This window comes from Alligator sinensis, unplaced genomic scaffold (genome assembly GCF_000455745.1).
Source record: "Alligator sinensis unplaced genomic scaffold, ASM45574v1 scaffold1642_1, whole genome shotgun sequence".
Lineage (NCBI taxonomy): Eukaryota > Metazoa > Chordata > Crocodylia > Alligatoridae > Alligator > Alligator sinensis.
Genome location: NW_005842914.1, coordinates 349624 through 370444, shown reverse-complemented (window position 1 = coordinate 370444; position 20821 = coordinate 349624). Strand labels below are relative to the sequence as shown.

At 45.5% G+C, this 20821-nt stretch overlaps 1 protein-coding gene across 3 annotated transcripts in view; it reads right to left on the bottom strand.

Moving 5' to 3' along the window:
* Positions 1–20583, bottom strand: part of SLC6A4 (solute carrier family 6 member 4) — a 28453-nt gene extending 7870 nt beyond the window's left edge. Inside the window, exons 1-12 of one of the 3 annotated variants that reach the window (XM_006036105.3) lie at positions 20304–20583; positions 10380–10986; positions 9723–9857; positions 9113–9332; positions 8729–8867; positions 7778–7912; positions 5416–5519; positions 3877–4004; positions 3253–3365; positions 2937–3068; positions 1556–1655; positions 1134–1234 (exon numbers count right to left, since the gene is read on the bottom strand). In XM_006036105.3, coding sequence (XP_006036167.1) covers positions 1134–1234; positions 1556–1655; positions 2937–3068; positions 3253–3365; positions 3877–4004; positions 5416–5519; positions 7778–7912; positions 8729–8867; positions 9113–9332; positions 9723–9857; positions 10380–10842 — 1770 coding nt within the window. In that variant the 5' untranslated portion in view covers positions 10843–10986; positions 20304–20583. Of the gene's footprint in view, positions 1–1133; positions 1235–1555; positions 1656–2936; positions 3069–3252; positions 3366–3876; positions 4005–5415; positions 5520–7777; positions 7913–8728; positions 8868–9112; positions 9333–9722; positions 9858–10379; positions 10987–12686; positions 14816–18898; positions 19434–20303 lie in introns of those variants that run through there. The other 2 variants (XM_025192330.1, XM_025192329.1) reach the window with 2 other exon arrangements.
* Between the last annotated feature and the right edge of the window lie 238 nt (positions 20584–20821).

Sequence of the window (20821 nt, the reverse complement as noted above, 5' to 3'; positions counted from 1 at the left end):
CCAGGACAGCATTGTTCCAGCCTCGTACAAAAGCAGATCTGAGCCAGCCAGATGAGACAGGCAGCACACTCTGTACTGCCTGAAGTCAAACTACGTTAATTAAGTATTTGGCCGGAACAGCACAGTATTGGTGTTAGTAACTATTGCAGGAAGGAGCTCTAGCTCAGTTTTCCCTGGGTTTCATCAGGGGATTCAGGTCACTAGGTGATTTGCAAACTTTCCGTAAAGAGACGACAAACCTTCTTCTGGGCTTTTCTTAGTTTAGTTTAGTTTCCATAGAGACTGCAAATATCAGGTTTGCCTAGTAACCACACCACTGAAACCAAATTGCTCTTCATTTAATTGAATTTTATTGTTTCAGGACCATAAAGAGAACAGAAGTGTATAATTTATGTGTGTGGTTACACATCTATTTATAGCTTTTTTTTTTTCTGTCTACAAGTAATAAAATGAAAATCTGTTAAACACACATTAATCACCCCAGCAGTGTTTTGAGTTCACTGGGAGGGCCTTAAAATCTAGATGCGTTGTTTCATAAACCTCCACTGTACGCTCTGCACCCAAGGGAAGCTACAACAAAAGACAGCGTGAACTGGTTTTGGAACAGGGCTTAAAAAACTCTGTTTAAAAATGTTTCTGACAACTTTGCCAAGTCAGCTGTTGGGACGGTAGCTCCAATTTCTGATTAGAAGTTTATGAAGGATGCAATCTGCTGATGTGGATTTTGGCTAGGTGGATTCTGCAGTTGTAAGTCAGCTAGTGTTCAAATAAGACATTAGCTTGCTATCTGGTTTTCTTTTTTTCTGTACTTACTATCATTATCTTTTGCTATTTCATCTCACCGAGATAAATGTGAAAGCAGTGGAGGGCTCCAGCATAGGTTATTAAAATTTTCCAGTATCATTAATGTTTATCTAAATCATGCACGAAACGCGAGCATTGATCTGCTACCCAATCCTAGCAGCATTTATTAGATTTGTCTCATTAACTGCATGTTGTCAGTTTACAAAAGCTGTCTTTAAGCAATGCAAGGAGCATAATGTAAATGAAAATGGTGTGTGTGGATGCTAAGGTACTGCATTATTATATTGATTTTATTGGACTGAGGAGGAGAGTTGGGAACATGAACTCACCAAAAGGAAGATGGGGCTGATTGCTACCCAACAAATGCGCCAATACCAGCCTGGGGTGAAGCCCAGCATTTCCTTCACATCACTGCAAAACCGGGTGACGCCTATGAAAATAAATGAGCGGTGGACAGCGGCACGTTATTCAAACATAGATATAAATAGGAAATAGATTTAGCACCCAATATGAGACAGGGTCAAGTGCACAGAGTCCTCAGCTAGTCTAAATTACTTAATGCCTCCAAGTGTATTTGGATTTCAGGATTGCATTGTACTTCCATGACAAAGGAATCAGAAATATCGCTTTCAGGTTCAGTAATACGTGCATTGCTTTTTCTGCGAGACATCAGTAAGCCTGAACACAGATGGAGGAAATACCAGCCGGGGTTTCTGGTCAGCCTAGGTTGTCAAGAGGGGAACATCCTTACCATAGAACCAGGCCACAGCAATCGATTCCAAGAAGACCACTGTTAGGACAGCTGGCCCTGTGGCATATTCTTCAAACAGCTTCACCACATATGCACCTCCCTAGGAAGGAGATGATGGCACCGATTACGCAAAATCCCCAGAATGACAGCTCTAACGCCGCTAGTTAGATGTAGTCCTCCTCTGGAGCAGAGTATTCCTAGATCTGAATTCACTCTAAACTCATCACTTCACGTTGCTCCGATCTGAGTCATCCTTGACAGTGCTTGTGACCTCTCTACTATCTATCCTCAGTGTACTTTCCTCTAATCGTGCTTTGCAAATGAAGCCGTCCTGCACAAAAATTGAAATAAGAGCTACAGCATTTCTAGCTGGGATCTATCCCTTTCCATGCAATGACAACTTCCTTGTCTTTCCCTGAGCCTTGGTTACAGGGCAGGGAACAAAATCTGTATTAATCTCTGTTCTTTCCATCTGGGAACAGGACTCAGCTAAAGAGCACAGGTTGTGTCTTGGAGAGGAACTCTCCCTCCTTGTTACGGTGAACGCTTTGAACACAACGAGAGCAGGGGAATTTGAACAGTGGGACCAAAAAGCCAGGTAATGGTTTTAGGCAGACGCGGTACTTTGGGTAAATGTGATCTCTTTTATTAGACCAACTAAATAGTTGGAAAAATTGTTCTTTACAAGCTTTCGGGCACAACCGCCCTTTTTCAGGCGTAGGGAGAGTCTGCTGGTGGTTTTACCAATGCTACACTCTTAATCCAGTTTTTGCACCAGTTACAGCAATGAAACCCCACTGCTGGCCACAGGGCTGCACAGGCATAACTAAGGGCAATATAGAGCTTGTTTGATAGGAAGGAGATGCAAGGTCTGGCAATTCAGCTACGAGTTATTAGCAAGTAGTCAGCGTTTCTGGTCCCCCGGTCACCAAATTCCAGTTCCTAGAGGAAATTGTTTTGCTTATTCTTTGGTTGCCTTGAAACATTTGAAATGCTTTGATAACGAATGTGACAGTATTTAAGCCTAGAAACCTGGGATTTGGAGGGAGGTGAGGCAAGTGCTTATATTTGTGAAGGTTTGAAGGATGAACCCACTTAGTGGGGTCGAGGTTTGAACAATACTTGCGTGGTTCATGATGTGGTGGAGCTTTACTGGGTTCAGTACTCTGTCAGATTCCTTGATGAGTGAAACTACTGGCATACGTTTGACTGATGGTCTCTAACCCACAAGGAAACCAGTCTCCCTAGCCTGGATTGCTCATTTTTGTGCACATTTTGTGTGTCCAGGAGGTGCTTTTGGAGAAACACTGGCCCACCCAACATGTCACCTAGAGCTCCGAACCAGCGAACAATGTTGAGAGCAAACCGGTGAGGTACTTACATACGTTAGGGTCGATAGTGACCCCAAGAAGCAAGTGATGATCAGACCAAGCACAAACCATTCCCTGCGCTTGCCCCAGACGTGTGGGAATTCATCCAGCACTGCAGTGATCACCCCTTCCAGCCCTGCAAACTGAAGAGCATAACAAAGAGATGTAGGAAGAGAACAATTTCCACGGTGCAACTAATTAAGCTGAAATCAGGACAGTGACCCATTGGCACTTAAGTGCATCTGATGCTGGACGTTCGGCATACTCTGGAGTATTTCCGCATGCCTGACCCCACTCATCTACCTGGTCAGAGTGCTGTGTACTCACCGTGCTGTCTAGTCCCAGAGTGATTAACATCAGGAAAAATATGATGGCAAAAAAAGTCGAGGCAGGCATGTTTGCGATGGCCTCTGCATAGGTAATGAAGAGAAGGCTGGGACCTGGTGCAAGAGAGGACAGGAGATGATCACAGGTCACCCTGCTGCCTCTCTAATAGAAATGCCTTTGTCCACAGGGGAAGATTTCAATTTGAAGCCACAGCAGGGCTCACTAGGTCACATCTAATATGACTTCTACATCCTTTCCTCTTCAGGGAACAATTTCAGAGCTGTGTGGCACACCACAGACTGCTGTCTTTGCCTGGTTTTTTTGTTAAGGCCCTTGACATCACGTGATACGATTTATTATACTTATTTTATTTATTAGATTTATATATAACATATCTTTATTACGTGAGAATATAATACACAAAGTAACATCATGTACAAAGCATTTTGCATAGTTAGGGACGGTTGTCCCCAGCCAAGGCTGATCCTCCTGGACTTGTAATCTTTAATGAGCACTTAGGAGGTAAAATGCATCCCAGCCTGGAACACGTTATATGCATTTAGGAACAAGCTATATCTAAACTTTGGAGAAAATTTGAGAGAGAAGCAGAATAATTTAACCCACCTGTATCTTTGGCAACCTCGGACACGTCTTCGTTCCTCATCTCGGCCATGTAGCCAAGCACGGTGAAGATGACAAACCCGGAGACAAAACTAGTCATGCAGTTCACCGTGCTTGTAACCAGCGCGTCCCTGCAACAGAAAACCCAGCGTCTCAGGACCCCGCGCCTGCCAGAACGGACAGGCTATGTCCAGAGGGAAAGACCGACTGCTGGGTGTTCACCCGGGGAGGTGGGGGATCGCCTTCCTTGGACCTGGCTGGGATGATGTAGTCGGGGCTGGTCCTGCTTGGAGCAGGGGGTTGGACCGGATGTGACCTCCCAAGGTCCCTGCCACCCTCACTTTCTGTGATTCTTTGTTCGTGTTTGAAAGACTGCAGTCTGCCTAGAAGCCCAGGTTTTGATACTGACACTCATTTCAGCCCTGCAACTTTCCAGGGCGCATAATTAGAAATGCATTGTGTTTGCTATGTGAGGATCCTTTGGGAAAAGACCTCTGAAACAAAGGACATGTCTGGTTTGTGTCCCTATTACAATCCTGTGGCACTTTTTGGAAGAATGAGGCTTTGCCTTGGTGCCTTTGGCTAAATGTTTTCCTTCACTGCTGGTTGTACACCTGGTACCCCAGAGGCAGTTGCATATTCCTAGTGAAATAACCATTGTACTGGTATGTACTGGTTATGTACTGGCAGTTTCTAGTTGTGAGACGATTGCAGACAACTCTGCCCAGTGCCGTTCAGTACTCATCTCTCTGCCGCTATCGAAAAGTTGTATTCTTTAGTCGTAAGTATGAGCAGTCTGGTCTTGAAATGGGACAAAGTCTGTCCCTATTTCTCGAGCGTCTCTTCCTTTTGTCCAGCTCACAGGGTTAGTACAAGATATGGTTTCTCCCTTGGATAGAACTGATGTGTCTGATGTGTCTAAGGAAGAATTTCAAACATTTCATTCAATTCCTTTTTGGATGTCTCTGCGCATTAGGCGCACTGTGCGAAGGTGAGTAATATAGGATTCAAATCAGAGGATGACTTGCTAGTTTCATCTTATAAAACATAATAAGCATCCGTAAGAACAAAGGAAACAACCACAACTATCCTTTCCTCTCCAGGCGCCAAGTTCGTATCTGGTCTCGCTGGAGTGCAATCCTCTTTCAGCGGCGGGCCCAGTCCAAGCTCTTTGTGACAGGTCTTCACATGATAATGGGCTGATAGTAATTAGCACCCCTATTGGTGCAGTGCTGCAAAGGTCAAGAGGGACTTGGGGCTGGAAACGCTTTCGGGTAAGGACCAGGCGTCTGTTGAGGGTTTGCACAGTGAGCAGCATGTAGGGTTTCTGAAGTAGGGGCCTCCTAACGCTGCTACCACAACACACAAAAATCATAATAATTCACTACATATGGAAAATACATTGGCCTTGAAACTTGGTCAGAATTGCAACATTATGGTTCTCTTTTTAAAATGTATATTTATACCCAGGATGTTCACCGCACTTATATAGTTGTTGGTTGGTTTTTTATGTGACGGTAATTAGAATAAGGTGGGACTCACTGGTAGCAGTTGTTGTGGAACTTGTTGTAGCTGGCAAAAGCTAGGAGGACCCCAAAGCCTGGACCGAGAGAGAAGAAAATCTGAGCTGCAGCATCCACCCAAACCTGAAAAACATTAGAAGCAGAGGGTCAAGAAAACATGGAGGAAATGCGTCCGGCAGGTCAAGGTTGCTGTAGCTGCAATAATCCAGGGTATGAGAGAAACAGTGGCTGAAAACAGACCTTGCATTTGCCCTGGGAGAGAGAAGGTTTTCCTGGGACAAAGTGAAGCCGTTCAGACATCTCTGTCTATTGTTCAGGGATAAACCCTAAAAAGGTTCCTGGGATCAGACGTGCTAACGGTTTGTCCCGGGACATGGTGAAGTGCATCTGAACGGTTGTCCTGGGATTGCCTCAGCAACAAAAGTGGCGGTGCCTTGCACCGCTCAGTAAGGCCCGATTAGAAAGGTGGTGTGTGCATGCAATCCCATGGCTTTTCTGTTCTGGGACAAACACAGGCACAACTTGTCCTGGGACAAATGCAACATCTAGTTCTAGCCATGGCATGCGAGTTGAGATGTTGTTATCTCCACGCATCTGTAGCTCGCAGAGACGAGACACAACCCTTTGGGCTTCTGGCACCCTCTGCTCCGTGTGACTGCTGAAGTGTCACCCCGCGCTCACTCGCTGGTGCTCAGAACTGCACTTCAGCGGCTTGCAGGGATTGCAGCCATATTCCCAAGAGTTTATGACATGGAGCAAAGATGTGACACACGCTTCTGCAGGTTTGTGACAAAGGCAAATGTCCAGCACAGGGGAGCTTCACAAGGACATTGTCTTATTTTCCTTTGTGACGTAGTTAGGACTACCCCTACACTGGGCATCCCTAGGCGAACCGATGCAGCGTTCCTTTATACATCATTATAAATACTTCGTTAGTGAAAACTATTGGTGTTTCACCCTTGAAAACCTCCAAGGTGATGCTTGCTGTAAACTGTTCAGCATAGTTTTTGCAGTGTAGATGCGATACCCGGGCATGATTTTGCAGCGGGTTTGGCGTGTCTCTCTTCCGCCAAGCCGTCTGTGCAGGGCGGCATCCCAGAGCGTATTCCTCAAGTGCAGGTCTGCGTAGGTGTCCTCCGGGCTAAGGGACGGTGCACTTACTGCCAGATGTTTTTCCTGGGAGACTGATAAAGCCACATTTGGTGGTGTGGACACAACTCTGGTGGGCTGGACGCAGTTCAACCACGTGGCAGCCACACCAGGTAGGAAGGAGTGTGACGATCTGATTACAAAAACGTTGTTGTACAAGGACCAGAGCCTCAGCGAGCAGTGTCCCGAAATGAGTGATCTCTATTCCCTCCCAAAGGGAGAAGTCCTGATTCCTTTATCCTCACTTGATTGAAACGTGGAGTTCACTGGAGCCCATTTCCAATATTTTATTCTCCCGTGGAGGCATCCTGTATCTCCTCAGGAGCCAGCACACCGATTGTAATCTGCTGTCCTCACTTCAGATCCATTCAATACAATATCAATGTCCTTTATTGCTTTTAGGAAGCCGTGGGCCCTTATTGGAGAAGCTGCTTTATCAGAGAATGGTGTCTCTTCATTTCCTCTTCATTGAAAACCCTCCCTATCAGTTGGGCAGCTGCAGACTCACAAACATTACAGTTTTTAATCTTCATATTTGTTGAATTTATTGCTTTGGTTTTTTCCATCTCCCTCCCTATTAGAGGCCCTCATATGTCGTGAAGCAAACACAGTCTGGAGACTGGCCTGGGCATCTCTTGCATACGATTCGAAACCAAACCAGACACTGGGCCGGCAGGATGTTTTTGCCACTGCTGTTTTTGCCTTCACCCCACTCGTGCTTTTGCTTTTCACCTTATTGATATTTGCAGAGCTCCTGCTATGTTCCCCCCTCTCCTCACCTTCATACATGCCCACCTCTCCTGGCTCTCAGGCTTAGTACGTTGAAAGGCAGGCAGCGAATCCTCAACACCTGACAGCAGACTCCATTAAACATGGTAAAGTCAGCTACCGACACGGTAAAGTCACCTACCAGCTACTGATTGCTCGGCAGGTGCCAGAGCTGCAGCTGATCCATGGGTTCAAGTCGGGGCTGACCATGGAGCCCCTGAAAGGGTAGCTAGCAGAATAGGGACAGAAGTAGTATCTCTATCCTGCATAACTATTAAACCTTTAAAAAAAAGCCCAACATTTTTAAAAATAAGAGGCTGAAATTAGGCTTTTGAATCCATAGCAAGTTGTTACCTATTTAAGCTGACAGTAGCCTTGTTTTGAAAAGGAAAGTTTTCAACACGGGTCGAAATCAGACAAGCTTTCAGGTTTCTCTGTCTCTCCCTTTATACAAATTCCCTTACCTCTGTAGCTAGGAGTTTCTGCCAGTCAGGTTTCAGATAGAAGATGACGCCCCTCCAGGCTCCTGGCAAAGTGGCACCTCGTATCAATAGGATAAAGAGTATGACGTAAGGGAACGTGGCAGTCACCCACACCACCTGACGGAGAAAATGTGAAGACAGTGGTTTTTACGGGTAATGATGCAATGGAAACTGCAATATTGTTTTGAACAGAACGCTTCATTGCATGCAGATGATCAATACCAATGTGGGACCTTTAAGTTGCACAGTTTGCACAAGCATCCACTGATCCTGAGATACCTAGGCTGCGATTTTCTGAGAGGCTGAGAATTCATGACACCAAAAAAAGATAACGGAAACTACAGATGCTCAGCACAAGTGAAATTAAGATCCAAATGTCTCAGGTAGGCGCGCACAAAAAAAATAAGGCCCCCAAAATTAGTTGAGACTTTTGAAAATGTTTGTATTAACCTTTCTGCAGTGCAGTTTCCCAACCAGGGAGATGGGAGTGATGCCAGTTTGTGTAGTGTGAACTGAGGTGCTGGATTAAACAGAAATATTACTGCGACTTATGTGTAAATGGGTGGGCATTGAGCGGCCCTAGGTTCTTTACCTGACTTGCCCGGATGGCAGGCAGCTAGTTTCATTTGTAGAAAAAGGCATAATGAGACTTGCCAGGCACGGCAATGACATGATGTTACCCTGTGCACACACACAGACACATGCACATGCACATGCACCCCTCGGGTAGGACAGCTCTTGTCCGCAGAACAGTAATCTAACGGTGCTGTTGTGTACTCTTTGCATTACAGTGGCACTTGTCATGTGAAAGGTGCCACATCTACATAAAAACACAGTCTTGAAAAAGCCCCCCCAAAACCAAGCTTGCTTTCTCTAACGTTAATAAGCTGCATCATGCTACATCAAGCAACTTTCTCTTGCTGTTGCATTCACCTTGCCAGATGTTTTGACCCCTTTCCAGATGCTGAAGTACACAATGGTGAAGATCAACAATAAACAGAGGGTCAGTTGCCAGCTAATGCCCCCCAGGTCATCCAGCCCTTTGGACCTATGTACCTGTAGCACTTGGCGGCTGAAAAAAGGAAAGAAAGTACTTTTTGTTTTTTGAACAAGCACTGAGATCATTGATATTGTAACACAGGACAGACAAGAGATACCCCCAACCCTACACAGACAGATAACTGGATGCATGGTAATGCCTGAACAGTTTTTAAATGAAAATCATGTGATCAACAAATATCCTCTCATCCTCCAAGGAAGCTCCTGCATTATCTGCCATTCTTCCCGGCACTGCTGTCTCCACTTACATGCACTTACGTATAAAATTCTTCTGCAGGAGAGATGGAGTGCGGGGTCCAGGTGACGTTTTCGGTACCGAAGTAGCTGGTGCAGTTGCCCGTGTTCCAGGCATTCTGGCAGGTGGTCCAGGGCAGCTCCGCCGTGAAGGAGGAAATGAGGTAGTATAAGGCCCAAGCCATAATGGTGTTGTAGTAAGAGGCTATGTAAAAGGCTATGATGCAGATGGCAAAGCCAATTCCTGGTAAGGTACAAAAGAGGGATGTACATGTAAGCACTGGCTCGCAGAGACTACGGGCAGTAGCGGGGGTTTGGTTACTTTCACGTCCCGTCTTTGTCTTTCATATACTAACGCAGCGCTGCGTCCTTTGGATTGGGAGTAACCACGGGTATCGTGCACGTGGATACGAACTTGCATTGATTTTTGTTTGTTTAAAGCATGTTCTAACTCCTGAAAAAATGAATGTGGGCGTCTCTGCAACCGTTTCTTACAAAGCCAGGCTTTTGGCCCTGAACCCTTGGCAGCGACCCTTTGTGCTTTTCCTGATTTTCAAGATTTTTTTTACCCTCAAAAGGAAATCTCTGCTGTTACCTTATGAGTTCCTGGTAAGCTTCCACTTCCCCTCATTACCTTTGAAAATTGGACAGATTTTCCTCCAGACTGAGATGCACCCATTTCTGTGGTACTGTCCCAGGGCTAGCTCCATGTAGAAGAGGGGAATGCCTCCAAAGATAGCCATGATTGTGTACGGGATGAGGAACGCACCTGCAAGGAAACAAGGACTCTGGTAGTACTTCTGGCGCAATGGTAGCAGCACTGTACACAGAATCATTCTTTGTCCCCTGTGGCCATCGGTGCACGGACCCATAGCCAAAATGCACCCCGATAGGAGGTTTCACAGCAGTCGTGGTCTGTGACACCCAACGACAGGGCTTCTACCGCTTCCCTTTGGAAATCATTCCACTTCTATCTGATCTCCGTGTCAGGAAGCTTTGCCTGCTACTCAGCATCCATTTCCCATTCCTTAATTCATCCTGTGGTCTCCAGTTCCCTGCCTTCTGTGCTGCCACATCATTCTTTTTCTATCCTAGCATTTATGGTTATCCTGTCCGAGCATCCCCCTCTGTAAACTAGGCACATTTTACTCTCTTAATCTACCTTAATACCTCTTTCCACCTAACTGCTTGTGGCTTATGGTCTTATGAATTTAACATGAGCCATCAAACTAATCCACCTACACCCAGAGAAGCCAGGTTTTAAGGACTGACTTCCGGAATGAACACTGACCTCCTCCGTTTTGGTAGCATATATAGGGGAATCGCCAGACGTTTCCCAGATCCACCGCATAGCCAATGACAGAAAGCAGAAAGTCCATTTTTTTACTCCAGGTCTCTCTCTCATCCAGCTCCATCAGCTGCTGTTGAGCTTCTGCCCCACACGTGGTGGAAGTTGTGGTGGTCGTTGTAGTCGTGGCTGCGGGAGCAGTGCACTGGACGTCTTCTCCATCTCCCACTCCGTTGCAGGGCACTGGGCTCTGAACTACTGAGTACCCGTTTGAGATCTGGCCTGCCTCCTCTTTATCCCCCTGGCTGGGGTGGACTTTATTGCCATCCTCCACCAGCCGCAGGGCAGATTTAGGGTTCCTGACTAGAAGTCCGTTCTCTTTGCAGTCTTCTCCTTCCTTACAGTCCAAGAGCTCTTGCCTAGTGGTAAGGGGCTGGGTCTCATTGTTGGACGTCGTCTTTTCCATTCTGCTCGTTAAACGATATTGCTCCTGTCCATTTGCAAGTGGACCTGGAACAGAGTCCCCTTGCGCTGCTCAGAGCCGTGCGCTCTGAAGCGCCACGAGAGTCTTCTCGGGTCTTTATTTCCACTGGCTTGGAAACACGCCAAGCTTCAAAGAAGGGAAAAACAGTTAAAATCTGTGTCAAGGCTGGTCGGTGCTGATGGCTTTACAGCTTTGAGGAGTGTGCCTATCTTGTAGCTGGGTTTTTGGTTGTAGCATGTCCTTAAACCAACAAGGCTACAGCCTGCCTGTATCCTGACTTTCCTTTTCCTAATTTCATCCTGTGACTTCCAGCAGTATCTCCTAAGTTTCACTCAACTGTAGGAGGAAGAACCTTTAAGTATGCAAAGGTTACTGAAATAAAATATTTAGATATTTATAGATTTGCTAATAATTTTTCATGATTCCCGCCCCCCCGCTCCAGAAATCTCACCAGACATTTCTTGCAGAATCAGCCTGACTTGATAGATCCAGCTGGTTTGGAAAGCAGCTCAAGGTAAGCGGTTTGACTTCTAGGTGCTCACTTGAACTAACTAAATATTAAGGTTTGTCCAATCTGAACAAGGGGAAAGATGTTGTGGAAGCTTAATACTGTTTTGGAAAATAGTGAAGACAAAAACCAAATAGCAATTGAAAGGGAGATCTTGAGCTACCAACCTAACCAATAGCTCTGCTGTTTGGGAGACGCACTTCAGGGTAATATAGAGCCCAGGAAAGCTGCGCCAATGGAGAGAGGACCAGATTTCTAGCAAAGCTTCACACAGAAGGGAGTCTGACTAGGGACAGCTGTGTCTTTTTTGAGCTTGCTAAAATCCTCTCCTGGACAACACAGTACCTTAGCTGAAAATGCTCTTTGAATATCAAGTTCCTACCTTTCCTTTCTGCTTTGCATTCGCTTGCCTTTTCCCATAATGTAACAGGAAAGGATGATAGATCACCCGGCCAATATCAAGCTACAGCATCACGGCATGATACCTGGGAGAAGCCCTGGCTTCTTGTCCCTTTCTCCCCACTCACCTGTCAGAATAGCCATGGGACAATAAGCTGCTTCGGAGAAAAAGGGTAAAGTAAAATTGCTTCTCCCTCAGAGCAAAGGTGGAGCAGGAGAACTCGCATTTTGTTCTCAGGTCATTGTCTGGAGCGAGACAGCTATGACACAGACTTTGTTAAAGGAAGATCACAAAGCAGCAGTCAGCCCTGGTAGTGCGAGGTGCAGAGCTTGTCCTTCGTTGCAAGCTGCCACCCAATGCTCTTGTGCACCAGTGATGATGATTATGTATCTGTTTTATTTCCAGAGCATTTTATAAGTAATTATTATGACACTGTATGAAGAGGAATAAATACTCTCTATTTTACAAAGTGGGGAACCAAGGCTAGGAAGTGGAGTTACTGGCTGAAGGCTAGAGAGGGAATCATTGTAAAGCCAGGATTAAACTCAGGAGCTCCTAATCACCCTTGTCCTCAGACCTTTAGACCTCACCTCTTCCTCTTCATGGGCAGATGTAAGAGGAAAAGGGAGGAGAGCCATAGAGGCAATAAGCAGGAAGGTGTCAAGATTAGAAACCTTTGAAGGTGTTACTAGAGCCTTGTAATTCACAGCCGCCCTCTTTATCTATGTGTTACGCGCGCCATTTCTCAGAGATGATGTGTCTTTCATTTTAGAACAAGCACTGTAGGCAACACTGACTTCTCATCATAGCACTAGTTAACAATACTTTATTAGCATTAGTTAATCATCCACAAAGAAACAGGTTCAGAACTTCTGCTGATAAAATAATTCTAGGACAAAGAAAAATGCTTTCGTTTACCTGCGAGACTTTAAAAGACTGTGCGCTTCCCCAGGACCTCATGCAGATGCGGGTATTGATCTCACTGATGGTAACAGGCAAGACCTAGGTGAGGCCGATATCAATCCCACTCCCCTTTCTGCATTGAGGAAGCTCCTTTCGGCACCGGGTGTGAAAATGGAAAAGTAACCTAAACTTGAGCCCTTTCTGGACTTTGTACTTTTGACAAGTATACTGGGAAGCAGTAAAGGAATGCTCATCTAATTACACCCATGTGATTGAATTTTCCATCTTGAGATGTCAGCATTTCAGGTGTTTCCAGTCAGCATCATCTCTGCAAGTCCGCGTTGGGTTGTTCTCCCCATTAACACTATTGCTGACACAGCTAGCAGTTGCACAAGTGTAAATCACATAGGACGGGGGCAGCTTATATTTGGTTATTGCATCAGAGCTCATTTAGAGATAGGAGTTTATGTTTCTGTATGCGGGGAGGTCTCTTGTACAGCGCCGTGCCTCAAACAAGCCCAGCCATCTTTAACCGAATGAATGTGTGACCAGGTGTAGCGGACATACCCTAGAGCTGGCAGGCAGAGCCACACAGCTAAATTCTGCTGCCCACATCTCAGCAGCTGCTGCAGGCTAGGCTAGGCTAGGCTAGGCTAAAGAGGCAGGTCTCTGAACTGGGAGCTCAGTAAAAAGTTCAGGGCCAGAATGCCAAAGGTCTTTCGGTACCTAAAGAAAAAAAGACCTAACTGGGATTTTCAGAAGGACCTGAGCAAGGTAAATGTCCAGTCAGTTAAGTCGAATGGAAATCAGGCATCTATTCTGTCTACAGGCTTTCAAAAGTCCTCCGACCCACCTATCTGTATTTTCAGGTATCTAACTTCTCTTTGAAAATCTGGCCCCGGAGGTGGACCAAAGTTAGCGGAAAACGACATGAAGCCTGGACTGTCAGGGAAGGTACCTGTACACCGGAGACGAGAAAGGCCCCTGCAAGTGGAGCCTGGGCAGCTCTTTTCAGTATTACTTTAAGCTTTTCACCTGGCATTTCCTGACAACAGACACTTACTATATCTACAACAAACACTTTGGGCAGCCGTCCCGTCCAATGACAATGTGCTCCTCAGCATCCAATGCAAACTGCTCGTGTTTACAGCCCACCACCTCCCTAAGAGCTGGGGAAGAGAGGTGGGAGAAAGCTGCGTGTGGAAGGCTCCGCGGCTGGACGGCACCGAGCAGCTCTGCCAGCTTACACAAACTTCCCACGTCGCGGAAAACAAGAGAGAGTCCGCTACTGGGGCAGAGTCAAGGGCTTGCACAAGCAGCGGCGTGCCCTCGTGTTGCCCTTCTTCTGTTCCCGGCGAGAGCGAGACCAAACTCTCTGCAGGTGGTATTTCAGGCAAGCCGGCGGCTATTTCATGAACATTGTTAATCGCCTGCTTGAAAGCAATGGAGAGAGCAGGTTTATTAGCTGCCCAAGCAGGAGTGAGAGGAAGTGATTTGTTAGCAAGACGAAGGAATACTCCACATCCAGGGAGAAACAGGAGTTTGACTGATTGTACTATATGTGTTGCATCCTTGAGTCTTCATCGCGCGGTGTGTCCATTTCGTGGACACAGGAAAGACATTTCATATGCAGTACACCGGAGTACAGAGACAGGAGGTTTTTACCCGATCGTGTTTATGCAATGAACATGTTCTTCTCTGTGGAGGAAAGACAGCTGAATAAGCTTACTCGTTTTTCTGGGTGTGTGACCAGTGAGATAGTTGTCTGTCCAGAACAAAACTCCTTCTGGATCCCCTCTAGCCCAAATTCATAATGGAAAGGAAAGAAATACTGGATTAGCTTAAACATTTTGGTAAGATTTTCAGTAGAATTAACCCCCGGCCCATAAAATGGTTTGTGAACTCTCAGGGGCCATAGCTGAAATTGGAACCCTCCTTTATCAGGTGCGTCTACACATGCGCATTTACTGCGCAGTAACCAAAATTACTGTGCAGTAGGGGCATGCATCTACATGTGCAAGTCTGCACTGCACAGTAAATACAGTGACTTATACCGACTTGAGTGTAAGTTTGATACCTGCGTCATGCAGGTATCAAATTGACTCCCAATTAGTTACTGTGCAGTAATGCATGTGTAGACGCCTTCCTGCGCAGTAACACTGTGTGTGTGGATTGACTTGGGACTAACTTCAGTCCCAACTCAGTCCACATACAGTGTTAATGCACTTTAACGCCTGCGTGTGTAGATGCAGGCCTATTCCCACTTACTGCACAGTAAATTTAAGCTGCCGTAAATGCATGTGTAGACAGCAATGAAAAGATTGTTACCGGTGTTTGGCTGTGATGGGAAACATATAACATGCTTCACAGTTATATGACCCTGTATATTCTTAGTAACAGAAGGTAAGTTGGAGGCCCAGGGGATGCCAAGAACTTCAGGCTGGATATCCTGGGGAGAGTTATGCTAATACTGGAAGATCCCCCTTTTTATTGCTTGTCGGCCTCTCTCTGTTGCTGTAGTGTCTATTTCTCGTTGGCTATTTTAGCAAATGCCATCATAATAAGAGTTTACTATCTGTCTTTGTTCTGAGCTGTTGCAAAGGTCATGCTTACATAAATACGCATTGGCTCTTTATCAACAACTGAAATAGCTACAGACCAGAAAAAAATAAAAGCTAGTAGAGAACATGAGACCTGGAAACTGCAGTTAGTTTTCTGCTGCCTTCCACACGCATCGTGTTTCAGGGCCCCTAAGCATCTCTCTCCCAGCTAACAGCTCACTGACCCCAAGACTGAAGTGTTGGGGGTACGCAAGAGGTGCCAGCTGAGAGCCCAGAAACTGCAGTCCTCGTTTTCCAGTGTTCCTCAGCTTCGCCTTAGCAAAACCGCATGGACAGGCATGAGAAACCTGTCTTTTGCATCTGTTAACCTTGGTGCCTCTGCTAATCATGCCAAACACCAGCGTCAACTGAATATATCATATTGGTTTAGTAGATAGTAAACCATACTCGATGCTCGGTAATACTGGCCATGTCTGCGTGTGCAGCATGTTACTGCACGGTCCTGTTGCCGCACGTTTTTTCCTGACGCTACTGCACAGTAGCATCGCGTCACGGGTAGTGCCCAGTAACGCTACTGCATGGTAGCAGCAAGCTACACCGCAGTAGCTCTTTGCTACTGCACCATAGCGTCTCGTGTAGACGTGCCCGCTGAGTGAGAAAGGCAGAGAAGAAATGCTGATATCAGTAGTTGAAGACATGAGAAAAGCACTGTTAAAAACTATGAAATGCACAAATATCCTCACGTCTTCTGCAAGTAATGATTTTTGTTGTTCATAAATGCACTTTGACTTGGTGCAACATTCGAGCTGACACAAGCAGCGCTACAAATCAATCTGTGCAGCAAAAAAGCTCGATTTTTCTGTTCCCTAAGCTTGTGGAAAACTAACATTTGCCTTTAATCTCAGTGTTGGCAAGAAGAGCGACACAGTCAAATCTATTCTTCCGTTAGCATTAAATCAGTTCTTGATGCCTCGGGGGAAGGCAGACCTCAGCGTTGCTTCATGCCAGCTGTGCAGTACTGCACATGAGACGGGGCACGGGTGTGTGCATTCCTTCCTGGGCCACGCGGCAATTCATGTATTCGCTCCAGCACGAGATGTGCTTATCCTTCGCGTTCACAATTCTGAAAGTGAATACTGATCACGAAACGATCCTGTCTATTCAATCTGGCAGTAAGGAAGTACATATCTGTGCATACATTTTCCTTCAAACAGATTATATTTTCTCTTGTAACGTCCAAATTTATTGAACCACACTTGAACCTTCTGCGATATCAGTCCCTGAATAAATCACTATCGAGTTCCAGTAGAATGATTGTGACGGGATTCATATCATTTTAAGCACAGATAGAAACCTACGCTCCTTCTGCATTACTTCTGTTCACTGCGGTGCCAGCACCTGCTAAGATTTAAAAGGCTCCAGACTGGAGAGTAAAAGGTTAATGCATATTTCCAGCAAATCCGAACAAACCAGCGTTTATTGTTACTCATACTGTACATTGAAATAATCTCTCTTAATCCGGCCTGTATTAGCACTCATTTTACATGTAGATGTTACTCGGCTTTGAATTACGCTTTGCCCCGTAGACGCAGTTCACAAGGCAGGCATACATATACAAAGCCCAAGTAAATAGGCATTGAGAGCACTAAGCAGGACATTTCTCTGAAGGGATACAACCCGTGCAGCTAGCGCAGAAGGCAACATAGCACAGATTTTCTGCAGCCACTGTTTCCATCTGTGGACCAAAATAGCAACCAGAGCCCTCCTAAAACATATATGCATGGGGATTCCCAGGCACTGGACCTACGTAAGTATGGGCTCAGAAATCCCTGGCCCTTTTCTGTTCCTTTTCTCATCTCCACCTGTGTCCTCCTGCACCGGGTACCCACGGGACTGTGGAGGACCTTGTGCAACTCATCCCTACAGCAACGTTTTGCTTCCTGTGCGTACAGGGGAGCAGGGGCTCCTTAATCCCTTTTCTTCTCTCTCCTTACACCTGTACAGCAGCACAGTCTAGAAACGACCTTTAATTAAAATATGTATGCGATAGGCTAGGTGCTGGGAGACCGTGGTGATGAGAGGTGTTCAGCAAGGAAGACCGACCAGTTCTAGCCAAGTCGTATTTAAAACCTGCCGGCGTCACATTCGAATTCATTTTATTTCCGGTTTCTAGCAGGAAACCGTGTCGAGAACTGACACCCCAACAGTCGGATACTTTGCTACTAAATGTGCCTGTTTGTATCGATTAGAAACCAGATCAGTTTGGTTTCTAGAAGATCCTTCACTAATATCTGTCGTTGCCAATCAGCATATTTCACATATCCAAAACTGGCACGCCTGTAATCGCCTGACAAACCGCGCTGGCTTGGAAATCTCACTGCTTGACCAGAGCCACAGGAAGTAGGCACAGAGAAGGCACATTAACTCACCTCTAGTCCACCCCTTAACTGGTGTTGTGTTAGTCACTGCACTTGGTTTTATTTGTGCCTTATTATATATTATATATATATTTGTGCCTTTTATTTGTGGTCTAGTTGCAAATAATAAGTAAAGTGTCAGCCTGAGTCAAAGCCCATTGAAGTCAGTGGGTCGCAACGAAGCTTTCGTGTATTTTGGATCTGATCCAAGTCTCAAAGATTTGATGCATCTTAGGGTTTTAAACTGCTGCCCATCACCATAATAACTGAGCACCTTATACGAAGCTTACAGGAAGGAGATGGCAACATAGATCTGGTATGTGAATACTATTTGCACTTAAAGGGGAATCATTGAGAAAGAGTGAGTTGCTGACACGAACACCGAGCAGCGCCATACTCTACCAGCAGTCGTACTGAAATCAGTGACCTTCCTAGCAGTGTGCAGTGTTAACCAGACTACGGGCGGCAGGAGCAACACGGTTGTCTGGTGGGCTCTTGCGTATGACCATAACCATTTATGCTATAAGTAGCACGTGTGCAGCAACACAGCCTGGCATATTAAGGAAGGAATATCCACCTTCACTTTGAGTTCCATATTGCAACCTTGGTCTTATTTAATTCTCTATTTACCACTCCCATAGCAAGAGACGGTGTGGCGAGGATTTACCGGTGTAATTCCTACAGAAGAAACACCACATACTAATGCCAAAGCTGCACATTGAAGTAGATGGTCCAATGCTATACATTTTAAAGACAGTCAACTTATGGGAGGGGGCAAATATATTTTATGGCTGGAGAGGGTACGGGAGTAGATAAACCTAGAGAGAATGATACTTTCCTTTTCCCCATAATATATAGCTTCTACGAAGACTCATAATGCGTTAAATATCACAAAACTCCTAGAGCACCATCAGCAAGCATAAAAACACGTTAATAATAATACATGCACATTGCATAAGACGACACGTGCACGTATACACGCAATACAGTTCAAAGACTGACTACAACTTCACACTAACAGGACACGCTTCTCGTTCTAATTACATTTGTCATTTTTTATGGCTGGAGGAAGGAAAATAAATGGTCACAAATATGCCTTGATCTTACAACTTATTACCAAGTCATAGCACCAACAGCCTGGGTCCAAACTCTGCTGTAGCGCTTTCTGAAAATACCTGTACTCACTGTGGGCTTCCTTGTACAAGTCTACTCACATACACCATAACCGGCCAAACACAATGCTGCTGACCTATCTTTGGAGGAGAATGAAGACGTTAGCACCAGAAGAGACACTGTAGTGATCCGTCCTCCTGTCCTCAGGCTCCCTAGTGCCATTCCTGTCTCAAAACTCAGCAGCACATACGTCTGTGCAGGACAGTATGAGCGAGAGGAGATGACATACATTTTCCGTGCTAAGAGATCATTTGTTTTTTATTAGATTCCCATGGGGGTTTTTGCTTTTTGGGGGGTTAATTTGGAGAGCTGTTTGCAACTCATTCCCTCCCCCTTGTTCAACGCACGCACAACAGACATTTACTGAATGCCTAATTTCCAAAGAACGCCCGAAGAATCCTTATTATTACCAGATTTCAGGGCAGAGAAGATTATGATCAATCCACTTAGCAGAAACACTGAAAGACACACACATCGGTTGCATGACATTTAACCCAGTGAAAGTGCCTGCCAATAAACAGCCAAAGTTCAGTCCCATGCTATAATATATCCCGGTATCCAATTTGAACTCCAGATCCTTTTCTCTCCCTAAAGCTATGCCTTTCTGCTTGGGTCTCCCTCTTCTATTCTGAACGCTTCAAGATACTTTTACCGTATCACTGAAAAAAGTGATATGAGAGTCCATTTTTGATTACATTACATTCTTACTGGCACTTCTGCTACGTTGAGCCAAATTGTAGGCAACCCAGTCAGATGGCTAATTTCACCAGTAAAAAGTAATTGCAATGTAAATACATTCACAGCATACTCTTCAGCTTATTCTATCTTGGTGTCTATAAACTCTTTTGAAATAATATGTGATTATTTAAAATATAAAACTGGTGTGGTTAATCCAGTCTGTTTTGGTCCTTTTAAAAGAAATGAGTTCATCTTGATTTCTGTGTCCGATTCTGCCCTTTTCGTGCATTTCTCTGTTCTATTTTTGTATATAAAAAGTATATTTTTGGCTTGAATTTTAAAAGGGCTTTGCATTCTTTATAAACTAATTTCCAATGATCACAACACGTTCTGCTGCAAGCATTTCTCTCCAGCGTTCAGAATTGTTGGACAAGTGCCTGAGTAAGGCAGTGGAGTGGGCATGTCGGAGCAGAACAGCAAGCAGAACCATGCACTTCAGCAAAGTTTCTTCAAGATTTAAGTCATCCTTTCCCCAAAGACACAACAGCTGAGTCCATCTCCCAACCCTTCAGAAGTTGCCAGGGGCACTTCTGCAGCGTTCATTTAAAACACAGCACTACAAAATGAGGAATTGAAAGGTCTTCTCTAAAGTGATCACCGTCCCCTCGCAGTTCAGAATAGAAGTTGCAAGAGGCAACTCAAATGCCCACCTGAAGCAGAAGGCAGTATCTTCCCCATAAGAGCCCGTGTCTAGCTCCTATAGCATTAAATAGCTGTGGGTTGAAAGCAAGATTAAAAGGTACCTGTCTTTCAGATGAATAGGAAGCGTCTTCCCCTGGCGTTATCCAAGCCTGAGCAACCCTGACCCTATGCTTACTTCAGAGCCTCTGAAACTCAGCCTGTGGGCAACTCAGCATCTTGTTGAGGTTTTTGTACACCAATCCCCCTCACATGGTCTGATTTCCAGATAATCTGCTGCCAAAGAGCTCTTTAAGAATCTTTGCGTCACTTTTAGTCAGCTAACTTTGTGTTTCAGCAGGGCTGCAGCTCAGTTTTCCTCCTAGAGGTGGGTGGCTACATTTATATGTTCTGATCAGTTCAGGAGCGCAGGATCCAGCAAAGCCGGGCGAGTGAGCGAGAGGGAGGGAGGGAGGGAAGAGGAATGGTTAAGGGATGGAGCTCCTGTCTCTCCTTACAGCCGTGAGTGTGTGGGTGGTAGGAAGGAGAGGACAGAAACTGGGACTGAAGGCTTGAGGGAGGCAGTGAATTAGAAGTGTGCAGGTGAGTCTGGTAGATCAAAGTCAGAAGTTCTGGGGCTTTC